General features: G+C 50.6%; 1 protein-coding gene across 4 annotated transcripts in view; it reads right to left on the reverse strand.

Moving 5' to 3' along the window:
* Positions 1-296: 296 nt before the first annotated feature.
* The window catches only part of grk3 (G protein-coupled receptor kinase 3), a 52,965-nt gene continuing 40,695 nt past the window's right edge, over positions 297-12,566 (reverse strand). For 2 of the 4 annotated variants that reach the window (XM_088618598.1, XM_088618602.1), the window contains 8 exons: positions 10,722-10,788; positions 10,396-10,496; positions 9,660-9,726; positions 9,479-9,574; positions 8,550-8,712; positions 7,742-7,878; positions 5,258-5,404; positions 297-4,488 (listed from right to left, as the gene is read on the reverse strand). In XM_088618598.1, the coding sequence (XP_088474724.1) occupies positions 4,327-4,488; positions 5,258-5,404; positions 7,742-7,878; positions 8,550-8,712; positions 9,479-9,574; positions 9,660-9,726; positions 10,396-10,496; positions 10,722-10,788 (940 nt within the window). In that variant the 3' untranslated portion in view covers positions 297-4,326. Of the gene's footprint in view, positions 4,489-5,257; positions 5,405-6,763; positions 6,797-7,741; positions 7,879-8,549; positions 8,713-9,478; positions 9,575-9,659; positions 9,727-10,395; positions 10,497-10,721; positions 10,789-12,566 lie in introns of all 4 variants that reach the window. The other 2 variants (XM_088618600.1, XM_088618601.1) reach the window with 2 other exon arrangements.

Here is a 12,566-nt window from a genome sequence, read left to right on the forward strand (position 1 = left end):
AGTGACCCACAAACATGCAGAACCGTGGAGGCAGTTTGACCTCTAAGTGTGTGAAATAAAACATGATCCTGGGGGCCTCCAGAAGCAGGCCCATCTCGCTCAGTGGGAGGCGGGATTACTGGTTTCTCCTCCTGCTCATGCCGAGAGCTGCCAAAAGACACAACCATTCGGACAGACAGACCTGCCCACAGACATAGATGCACAGAGACGGGCGATACCAGGCTCAACCAGACAGGCACAGACACAGGTGCTCTGAGACACACTGACAGACATGCAGAGACAGATAGACAGGCAGGTTTTGACACGAAAGGTGGTTTATTGGAACTGGTTTTGTGTGTACGAGCAGTTCGACCAACATATACAAGCTTCCCTAGCTGTTCCAGAACTTTAAAACAAAAATAAAACCTATTAAAATAAAAATAAAAATCATTTATTATATATTAACCCCAACAACAGTAGTAATTGCTTGCTTGTGGCACATCACAAAAATCTTGGACAAGTGTAACCTGGAGAATCACAGTGTCTGAAGGAGCAGTGGCTGTGGTGTACAGCACCCCCTACAGACAATAAATATGAGGAAAGAACCGCAGCTCCACGGCTCTAGTTTCTACAGGTCCATACTGTACATCGCTGTGGGAGCGGCCGAGAGACCAGACCTCTGCTGCCTCTCCATCTCACCACACCACGCCATCAGCATCTGGAAATGTTCTGCTTCTTTTCTCACATACATCTTTTTTGACATGTGATATTTATTATTTTTAATACAATACACAGATGAAAGAAATCTGGCAATCCTGTGTTTTTACATGATCTCTACGAATAAAAATAAATTCATCAGCAACAGTAATAAAATTCCATAACAGTATCAGAGGCGACACCGGGAGAGCTTGTCTTTGAGGAGGAAAGGCAGCAAAACTGTGCTGTGTGATTAACTTGTCATGACTGTGATCCTGCACCCCAGTGCAACGCCCTCAGACCAGGCAACAGGTTCTGCACCAACTGCGCTGGGTGCCCTGCTGCTGTCTGCAGGAATCAGAAACAGCCATCCGCACAGACCTTGTGCTAACAATACAGAACTGACTGGGAACCCACCAGGACGATAAATTCAGGAGATACAAAGCGTGAAGCCCATCAGGCAGCTGTGCCTGCGAGAGCTCTGGAAATCTCTCACAGAGATGATCTGGTCAGTGCCATCCTGCGGACATTCTACAGAAAGGTTTATTACAGCCAAACTCTGCGGACAGTTTTATTTAACGTGCGGCTCAGCCACACCCCTCTGCCTCTCTCAAAGACAAGCGTGGGCCCCCCAGCCCTCAACCCTGCTGCAGATAACGGAGAAAGCCCCCTCACTCCTCCTCGTGCTGCTCAATCATTCATCAACAACACAAAAAACATGGAGAAAACAAAATACCAAAAAATGTATCATATATATTATATCTAACTGCATGTTTGTCACATTCAGAGTCTGTAAAAACTACAATGCCTTATGGAAATCAAACCTCCTCCTCCCCGATACCCCAGTCTGACGGCGCCTCCTGCTGGATGGGGGGAAACCCTGTGTTAAACCCCTCCGGCACAGGGGCTGGAGCCCAGGTCTAAAAATAACCCAGTGGGAGTACAGGGACCCCCAAAATCATCTTCATCATCACTAATCACACAACTGGGGGGTTCCATCTCCCCAGTTGCTAGCCCCGCACTGCTCCTTGTGCACGCAGACAAGACATACAGCAAACTTGCACAATTCTGGTCCATGAAGGGATAGTATTTGAAGGGAAAAAATCAGTCTTCAGCAAATTGGTTGATCTGGTGCTGGGTGAGTGGCCTGTCTGCCTGTGAGGGAGCCGAGGGGAGACAGAATCCAACACATAGTGCTCACACTACCCTCTAGTGGCCCTGAGAGGAGCAGCAGGGTAGTCTTTACAGTGGAAGCCCCATTCACAAGCGCAGAAACACACACCTTTATCGGTGCAGTGTTTCCATTCCTAACCAAGGCTTACTGCTCAGAAACAAACTGATAAAATGTTGTTATGCAGGTTGGTGCTAGACTGAGTAATTCCTAAAGTTGATCCAGGTCCCAGAACTTGAGCCTTTTCGACTCAGTGAACACGAAAGGAAGAGCTCGAAAATCAAGAGGCATGTTCTGACACAGGCAGCTGTGGGCTTTCACGGGCTCTCCTGCCACACACGGAGCCCAGGCAGACTGCCCTCCCCGCCACCGGCCCAGCCTGGAGCCCATCAAAATCACCAGACACCCCCTGACTGCTGCTAGGACGAACAGACAGACACACAGTGACCGATATATACAGATACAGAAGAGATATGTATGTACAGCTCCCCAGCCCTGTCGCTCTCCCTCCCCCAGGGGACGCTGGTCGTCTCTCATCACACAAACACAAAGCAGAAGATAAAGAAGAACAATGTCAATCCAGGGGTGTCGTGCACGATGTCGCTGTTCTGCACTTCTGTCCACAGCCAGCAGCCGATCCACACCCACACCCCGGGGCGCCTGGGCTCCAGGGTGACCCATACACACCTGCTCAAGTAAAACATATTGGCACTTTTGCACATTAATGATGACGGGGCAGGTGGGGTGCAGGAGCAATGTCTCGTCTTCCAGAATTTTGGGGGAAAGCGGCTCCACCCCAAACCCAGAAGCAACCATTCTCCTACTTCAACCTCTGCTCCCATCTTCGCTCCACTCCTCCCAGAGTCTCATCTTTGCACTTACAGAAAACAAAGGTTGTCTCCAAAAATAACTAACTCTCTCTATAACAGTACGACCCTGGACCAAAGAAAATTAATCCATCTTTGGTCCCCTGCCCATCCTAACCCACCCCCAAGCCCAGCTCATGTATGGCACAACTCAGTCAGTCTCTGCGTTGGCATTCCTTACCCACAGAAAACTTGAGCATTGACAACAATTCCCCCTGCCCTCCATGGTACTGTCCACCTCCACTGGGTTTAAGCAGTGGTGCGGTCCACCTCCACCTCCGCTGGGTTTAAGCAGTGGTGCGGTCCACCTCCACCTCCGCTGGGTTTAAGCAGTGGTGCGGTCCACCTCCACCTCCGCTGGGTTTAAGCAGTGGTGCGGTCCACCTCCCACTCCGCTGGGTTTAAGCAGTGGTGCGGTCCACCTCCCACTCCGCTGGGTTTAAGCAGTGATGCAATTCTCCTCCCCCTTTTCTCAGCTTAAGCAGTGGTACTGTCCATCTCCCCCTCCATCCAGTTGAAGCAGTGGTGCGGTCCACCTCCCCCTCCATTCAGTTGAAGCAATGGTGAAGACCACCTTCCTCTGGTCTCTCTCTTCCAGTGCAGAGACAGACTGTAAGTCATGAAATCTGGGAAACAGCTGCAGCTCCAGCCCAGGAAAATGGGGGTAACCTGGCAAAGCCAGGTGTGAGAGGGGTAGGGTAGCTTGGGGAATAAGCATACAATCCTAGCCTACTCCTCAAGGCATCTGCAGTATGTTTGAGAGATCAGGACTGAGGGCGCACAGCTACCTCCAACCCCCAGAAAATCATCTCCACTATTTGTTTCATTGTCCTCCTGCTGACAACAGCAGCAGCCTTACATTATTTTAAAAAAGCGATCATAGGCCAGAGATGGGCTTAGTGTTGAAGCCTCTCTGGCATTGTGCTTGTATCTGCAGTCCTGATACCCCAGCAGTGTGGCCACACACCGAGCGATGACACCAGCTGAAGACCACGCACCAACATTATGCACCAGAGACACTGCAGCTGTAAGGGGGAGGGGCAGTGTGCAAACTGCTTACTATCAGATCAGTTTCTTTATTAAAAATCAGAATTCTTAAAATAAAAAATAAATAGATAAAAAGGTCAAGACAGTCCAGCTCTAGTTCTGTCTGAGCTCAATGTGCTATCTCAGGCCATGTCTTTGAGGAAGCAGTCTAGAAGAGAGGTTTGACCAACAGCAATCATTAATAAGATGAATGGGTGGGGTGGAAAGGTGAAGGGTGATGGAAGGGAATGGGGGGATTTTTTCCATACAGAAGTAACCAAGGTAGTAGTAGAAATCCGTGCCCCATCTCCCCCACAAAGACTCAACAGTAAATACACAGGACAGTTACAGTCCCACTGCAATCCACCAGGGGGGGCCAAAGAAAGACTGCAGTCCTATTGCAATCCACCAGAGGGAGACAAAATTAAAACTGCAGTCCCATTGCTATCCACCAGGGGGAGCAAATGACAGTTTGCACTGCTGCTGGTACTCCAAAGATATGTTAAGAGTACTGAATATTTACACTTGAGTGCTGGGGTGAGGGTGTGCTCCTGTGAGGAGAGAGGATGGAGGGATGGGAAGGAGGCTCTACAGCCCGTTGCTGTTGCGATGAGTGAGTTGTGGTTTGGAGAGCTCCACCACCGCTGTGCGGGTCTTGCCAATGACCTTAGGTGCCCGGCGGAGCAGCTTCTGGGCCTCAGTGAAAGCCTCCGTCAGCTCCTTCTTCCACTGCACAAACTCTGGGTCACTCTGAGGGAAACAGAGAGAGATTGAGGTGCAATTAACACCCGAGAGACACAGGCAGCGGGAGGAGAGGAGAGAGGAGTAACAGGCAGCGAGAGGAGAGAGGAGAGAGGAGGAGTAACAGGCAACGAGAGGAGAGAGGAGCAGTAACAGGCAGCAAGAGGAAAGAGGAGACAGGAGGAGTAACAGGAAGCGAGAGGAGAGGAGAGCAGTAACAGGCAGCGAGAGGAGAGGAGAGCAGTAACAGGCAGCAAGAGGAGAGAGGAGCAGTAACAGGCAGCAAGAGGAAAGAGGAGACAGGAGGAGTAACAGGCAGCGAGAGGAGAGGAGAGCAGTAACAGGCAACGAGAGGAGAGGAAGAGTAACAGGCAGCAAGAGGAGAGAGGAGCAGTAACAGGAAGCGAGAGGAGAGGAGAGCAGTAACAGGCAGCGAGAGGAGAGGAGAGCAGTAACAGGCAGCGAGAGGAGAGGAGAGCAGTAACAGGCAGCGAGAGGAGAGAGGAGCAGTAACAGGAAGCGAGAGGAGAGGAGAGCAGTAACAGGCAGCAAGAGGAGAGGAGAGCAGTAACAGGCAGCGAGAGGAGAGGAGAGCAGTAAGAGGAAGCGAGAGGAGAGAGGAGCAGTAACAGGCAGCAAGAGGAAAGAGGAGACAGGAGGAGTAACAGGCAGCGAGAGGAGAGGAGGACTAACAGGCAGAGAGAGGAGAAAGGAGGAAGGGGGACAGGCACACAAAGACAGCTGATGTGCAGTGACAGGATGGCCGAGGGGTGCTGACCTCACACTGCAAGACGAACTGTTTGCCCCCCTTGATGCGCAGTAGGATACATTTCTTCTCCTTAACCTGCGTCTCCTCCACTGACACTATCTGCTCCATGGTCAGCAGGTTCTGCTGCAGATTCACAAACAGGGGACTGTTATACCACTGAGAGAGAGGGAGAGAGGGAGAGGGAGAGGGAGAGTGAGATGGATGGAGAGAGGGAAGGGGTGAGGCAGTGAGATGGGAGCATGGAGGGGAGGATGGAAGGGGTGGAGGGGGCCCGAGCTCTTACTCTCAGGTGAGGCGGTCTGGGGGCAGTTACTGAAGAGCAATACAGAAAACACTGTCAAACACAGAGATCCAAAACACATACAACAGCTAAAATAATGGAAGTGAACCCCAGGGGCTTGGCACTGGCAGTGGGAGGCACTCCAGGACCTGGCTCTGAATGGACACACACAAACTGGGCCTGCGAGGAGGATCGTCACAGGGGGCACTGCCAAGTGAACAGCGACTTACAAACTGACAAAACAGCGAGATTATAAGTTACTACGGGACACTGGGCAGAGGTCTGAGCCACACTTAGAGATTCAGTTAGTAGCACAAGCCTGATAAATGCTCCACCAGGTTAGTGGTTCATTGCCAAGAGTGACTCCCTGACACTCTGCTGTCCTGACCAGCTGCGGGGGTTGTACTCACTGGAAAACGAACTGGAATCAGGAGAAGCGGGAGGGAGAACTGGAATAAAACTGGGAGCTCGCTTGAACAGACTGAATCTGGAACAGAGACACAACACTGTTTCTCAGGAGCTCCAGGGAAAGAGGATTTATGGCGACAGACAGCTGAGGGCACAGCCATGCCCGGAGTATGCCACCCCTCTGCGTGATCATTAAAATCTGTGTCTGCTGTTGAACTTGAAGGGGTTCCCAGCGCAGCGCAGCACTGCAGACAGACCAGCTGATGCTGGGAGCACTGGTCAACAGGAAGGGAGGGAGCCTGGGGAGGGTCTGTGGCTGGTCAGTGGCACACAGGGATTGGTAGGGGCATCTGGCTCTCCTCTGCCCGAGGCGTCTCCATCACGCTGTACGCACGTGTGTGTTTGTGCACAGCAGGGCAGCGACAGCTTCTACACCTCTGTATTCAGGGGGTGCACAACGAGGGGTTAGTAGAAGCCTTGCGGTTTCAGTGCAGTTTTCAGTGGCCTACAAAAACAGTTCTCATTAGAGGCCAGCTGGCCACTGGGAGCTGTCCTGGGCCAGAGCAGTTAGAGCACTGCTGGAGACACAGAGGGTGAGAGGACCACCTGTCCACACAGAGATGTGTGTGTGTTCAAACGCAGCAGGCTAGTTTGCCTGCGAAAGTGCATTGGCTCCAAACACTGCACAGCGGCTGAACAGGGGGCTTCGCTAGCAAATGGATGAAGAGCACAACAGAGGCCCCCAGACATGCCCTGGTAGGACACACACACACACACCGCCGTTGGAGAGAGGGGCTGGGGGGCTACTGGGCACACTGAGCTCTTACCAGTCTATGCTTTTTATAGATAATCCAGGTGTCCTAGACAGAGAAACAACAGACAGGACAGCTGCATTCATTGGACCAGATATACGCACGCAAACGTGTGCACCTGTCACGGAAAGCAGATTCCCAGTGCACAGCAGTTCAGTCCACTCCAGGTTTTACGGTGAGCACAGAGCTCGAGTACCAAGGTACCACTTTAGCTTTTGTCTGTGCTTGTGGACTCACAAGAAGCTATCAATCACAAAATCTCAAACAAGAGCCCTGCAAACTCCCAGTCAAACCTCAAGTGGACCAGACTGTTACACCACAGTAACATGCACACTCAAACCCACTCTCACTCTCCTGCTGTCTGTGTGTCAGCGTCAGACAATGAATCCAGGCAAATGTCACTGTGATCCCATTGGGACTGCGCCCCTCTCAGATCAACACGCATACTCACATTCTCTGACACCGCAAAACTATGACCATGAGAGCAGTAATAATCACACCAATACAGTGAAATAAGAGACCGCCCTGCAGGTCACAGCTCTGCCCCCAACTTCTGAAAATGGGGAGAAAGGCATTACAGAATGATCCACGTTTCCATGGCTCTGTTCCGAATACTAACCCTGTCCGACTAGAAAAAAAACATCAGATCAGTTCAGTTATGAAGAGAATGAGTGGACAGAGAATATACCAATCTCTCTGCTCAGTTTTCTGTCCACCTGTCTGCCCACCTGCATATCCACCTGTCTGTCCGCTTACCTGTCTGTCGACCTGCCCGCATGTCTGTCTGCCTGCCTGCCTGTTTGTCCACCTGCCCGCATGTCTGTCTGCCTGTCTGTCCACCTGCATATCCGCCTGTCCACCTGTCTATCCGCTCAGCTGTCTGTCTCCCTGTTCTTCCACATTTCTGAAGCCAGAGCATGAGACGGAGAGCCACAGAGCCGCAGGTGAGAGACAGACAGTGTGCAGACCGAGCTGTGAGAGGGGAGAGCTTACCCGGGACTCCCCTTCGCCCCTCCACTCCACACGGTTGGGAAACAGGTAGAAGTAGCGCCGCTGCCACTGCGTCAGGAAGGGGTTTCCCAGCTTCAACATGTAGCCATGCATGATGCAGTCCTTCCCCAGGGCATAGTCTGCACACACAGAGAGACACAGGGTTAACAGAGGGCAGAGTCTGCACACACACACAGACACAGGGCGTAGTATGTGCACACACACACACTCAGACACAGGGTTAACACAGGCATAGTCTGTACACACAGAGAGACACAGGGTTAACAGAGGGCGTAGTGTGCATACACAGAGAGACACAGGGTTAACAGAGGACGTAGTCTGCACAGACACACAGGGTTAACACAGGGCGTAGTTGGCACACACACACAGAGAGACACAGGGTTAACACAGGGTGTAGTCTGTGCACACAGACACAGGGCGTAGTGTGCACACACACACAGACACAGTACATAGTCTGTACACACAGGGAGACACAGGGTTAACACAGGGCATAGTCTGCACACACACACACACACACACACACACAGGGTTAACACAGTGTGTGACAGACTGCACACATAGTGTGACAGACAGTAGTTGGTTGGCTCAGTATAAAATGTCGTGGAGCAGCCCTCACCCAAAGCACTCTGCACATATAGCTCTTCACAGGAATGCAGAACTTGCATAATTCAGGGAGCAGACAGATAGGACAAAGGTACACAAACACTAATGTCTTCTTGATGTGGAACAGCCTATAACAAGGTGCAATCTAACCCCCCGGCCTGGAGGGGGCGTCACGCTAGGCACTTACCCTCCTCATGGCCCAGCTGCTTGTTCTTGGCTCTCTTGCGCGCCTCAATCTTGTCAGTGTCAGCGTTGACAGCTTCATATACGGTCTCAGCCACTTCCTGCTGCCAGCGCTCGGAGATCACTAGTGGGAAATTCTTGTACAGTTCCTGATCACTGTCCAGCAGCTGGAGAGAGAGAGAAGCAGAACAGTCCAGAGAGACCCATAATTAATAATAAAAACAACTCATTACACTTATATAGCACTTTTCTGGACACTGCACTCCAAGCTCTTTACAGGTAATGGGGATCCCCTTCACCACCACCAGTGTGCAGCCCTACCTGGATGATGCACCAGTACACTCCCCACACACCAGCTCTCAGTGGGGAGGAAAGCACAAGAGTGATGGAGCCAGTTCAGAGATGGGGATTATTAAGAGGCCATGACTGGTAAAGGCCAGGGGGGAAATGGGGCCAGGACACAGGGGTAACACCCCTACTCTTTCCAAGAAACGCCCTGGGATTTTTAATGACCATTAGAGAGTCAGGACCTCAGTTTTACATCTCATCCGGAGAACGGTGCCTTTGTACAGTGTTGTGTCCCTGTCACTATACTGGGGCATTAGGACCCACACAGACTACAGGGTGAGCGCCACCTACTGGCCCCACTAAGACCTCTTCCAGCAGGAGCCTTAGCTTTCCCAGGAGTCTCCCCTCCAGGTACTGACCAGGCTCACACTGCTGGGCTTCAGTGGGCTGCTGGTGGTGAGTTTCAGTATGGTATGGCTGCTGGCTTATATAGAAGGAGAGAGATGGAAAGAGGGACAGACAGTGATTAATAAAACAGAGTCATTTAGGGAGAATAACTCGGATATAGCAGAGACGGTGCACAAAGGGCATGGTCTTACTCCAGACAGAGAGGACAGATGGACAGAGAGTGGACACTGTGCTGACCTTGATGCCTTTGGTGTCCTCTTCGTCAAAGGAGCCGATGTCGAAGGCGTCTGCTGCGTTCACCTCCCCCCGCGGCGGAATTAGAGGCGGAGAGTACTGCAATCATAAGACACACTGCGTCACCTAGACTGAGCACACCCAGACAGACTATACAGAGACAGAAGCACACAAACAGTCTCACCTTCTGCAGATACACCTGCTGCCAGTCGATCCCTTTAAAAAACACATGTTCCTTCACCTCCTGAGCCCTAAAGATGACAAACACAGTCACTGTCTCTGGCGATTTAACTTCTTTCTTCCTCCCCCTCTCTCAGAAAGGGCAAACTAACATGACCTCCTGGGAAGGAAAGCCACTGAAGCGAACAACTCTACGCTCAGTGTCCTGAAAGGCTGGTCTTCAGCATGTGAACTCCATGGGCTGGTCAGTGCTGTGTGAGTGCACCCCCTGTGCCTGCTGCTCTCCTCTCTGTCACACAAGGTCACACCTGCACTTGATAACCAGATCCCCCTCCCATCCCACTGCAGTGCCAGCAGTGAACACCAGGTAGAAGCACTGAACTCCTCTCAATACAGAGAATACTGGCAGGCAGAGAAATAAAGATGATTCAGAGGCACTGAGAAGAAGGAAAAGAAGATGGGGGAAAGAAAGTTACAAATGACAGGAGGCCATTAGGCCCACCTAGGTTATTTGCATGCTAGCAGTCAATTCATAGCAGGATCTCATCCAGCCATTTCCTGAAAGAAGACAGGGTATCATCTCTTAGACCCGTGACAGAGACATTACATTTCCTCTGAATGATAATAATAAAGTAATAATAACAGCTCATTAATCACTGAATATCATATGCAGAGGATTTATGCCTCTCCCTACTGACGGACGTGGCCTATGCCCTGAGGCAGGGACCACAGAGCCTCACCCCCGGCCCAGACAGCCCAGCCTCTTGGCAACATCACGCTGCAGCAGCCCTTCCAGCAGGGACTTCAGCTCCGGGGAGAACGAGTCTGGCAGCTCCACGTTCTGAGAGACAGAGAGAGGTGGGGCATGAGACTGGAGCGGTACAGCTGCCAGTGTCAGTGTGCACAGGTGTGTGATCCTAATCTCTGACAGAGGTACGTGTCCCAGGTGTGTTCCACGTAAGAGGGAGTGACACCGACAGCTGTGGCAGATCAAACTTGCACCCCACCAGATGTGTACGTGTGTGTCCCTCTGGTGTATGGACAGGTGTGTAGGTGCTGTCCTTACCATGGTGAGCGTCATGCGGTCAATTTCGTGTTTGTCTTTGGTCTTGTGCTGCCGGAACGGACTGTGCCTAGACAGACGGACAGGTTACTGAGTACTTACTGCATTATAAAACAGTACAATAATGACACTTTCACTGTACATAAACAAGACTGGCATCTTAATTATTATAATCCAATACAACAAAGTTGTGGCACCAGCCCGTCATCTCTGAGCTGAACCTGCACACAGAGCAGAGGCTGGGAGACACACACACGGAGGCCAGGAGCAACTTCAACAGACACCGGACAAGGCTGATAACTTACACAATGGAAAAAGTAATAGGTTTATTCCATGCTGAAAAAAGAAGAAAACACAACGTTTCGGCCGTGGAGCCTTCTTTAGGTGTGAGAAAGACAGGGCAGTAAGCAAAGGTAATGTAGGGGGAGAACAAATTACCTCTGGGAGAGAGCTTTTATAGCTTACTGCCCTGTCTTTCTCACACCTGAAGAAGGCTCCATGGCCGAAACGTTGCGTTTTCTTCTTTTTTCAGCATGGAATAAACCTATTACTTGTTCCTTTGCAGCCTACGCATGCTGACGCAGCTCCCCACCTGAACTACTACAACTTACACAATGGCTATGGACACAAGGAAGGTGATGGAGAGAGAGAGGGGAGATAAAGTGATGGGAGGACAGGGAGGACAAAACAAATTCTCACACCTGCAGGAATCAGAACACCTCTCAATCCCACTGGGATCTCCTGTCCCAGCCTGAGGAACAGACAGTGAGCCTGTCTCTCAATAATAATAATACAATGAGTGTTCTCCTGTCCCAGCCTGAGGAACAGACAGTGAGCCTGTCTCTCAATAATAATAATACAATGAGTGTTCTCCTGTCCCAGCCTGAGGAACAGACATTAAGCCTGCCTCTCAATAATACAATGAGTGTTCTCCTGTCCCAGCCTGAGGAACAGACAGTGAGCCTGTCTCTCAATAATAATAATACAGTGTGTGATCTCCTGTCCCAGCCTGAGGAACAGACAGTAAGCCTGCCTCTCAATAATAATAATACAATGTGTGATCTCCTGTCCCAGCCTGAGGAACAGACAGGGAGCCTGTCTCTCAATTATAATAATACAGTGTGTGTTCTCCTGTCCCAGCCTGAGGAACAAAAAGATTTACCGGTCATGACTATAAATCTGCTTGAATTTGAGAGGGGAGAAGGAGAGAGAGCGATGGGAGACAAGAGATTGGAGCAGGAGAGAGAGTGATGGGGGAGAGAAAGAAGGACAGAGAGGGAAGAGGGAGATGCTGGGCAGATAGATATAAAGAGAGGAGATTGAGAAGGCAGATTAGGGTGAAGAACGAGAGAGGATCTCACTGGGACAACAAACACAACAAACACTGGAATACTATAAAACTCTAAACAGACAATACACACTAGCCGAATCTGACCAGGGTAAGAAACAGCAAAGAAAAACAGACGCTGACAAAGTACAGGCTCAGTAACCACAATCTGGCCAGAAACTGGGTGACACAGGCAGACCTGGCTAAACCAGAGAGGACAGGCTGTGCTCCCACTGCCAGCGGGGAAAAACAGAGACAGAGGTGCACTTCCTACTGCACTGTAAGAAATACTCTGGGATTAGAGAAACATTTTCCCCCAAAATTAACAAATCTAATCCCAGTATTTCCACACCTGCCAGAATGAGAACAGCGTCCAATCATGTTGAGAGAGGAGGGAGGAACCTCTGTTGAGCTTGGAGCCCAGTGTGTGATCACCTGTCAAAGCCTGAGGAAAAGTCCTATGATTTATTTAATTTATAAATAAATATAATTGTTGTATTGATTCTATATACTATGGCAAC

Source organism: Lepisosteus platostomus, chromosome 24, assembly GCF_059453375.1.
Source record: "Lepisosteus platostomus isolate fLepPlt1 chromosome 24, fLepPlt1.hap1, whole genome shotgun sequence".
Taxonomy (NCBI): Eukaryota; Metazoa; Chordata; class Actinopteri; order Semionotiformes; family Lepisosteidae; genus Lepisosteus; species Lepisosteus platostomus.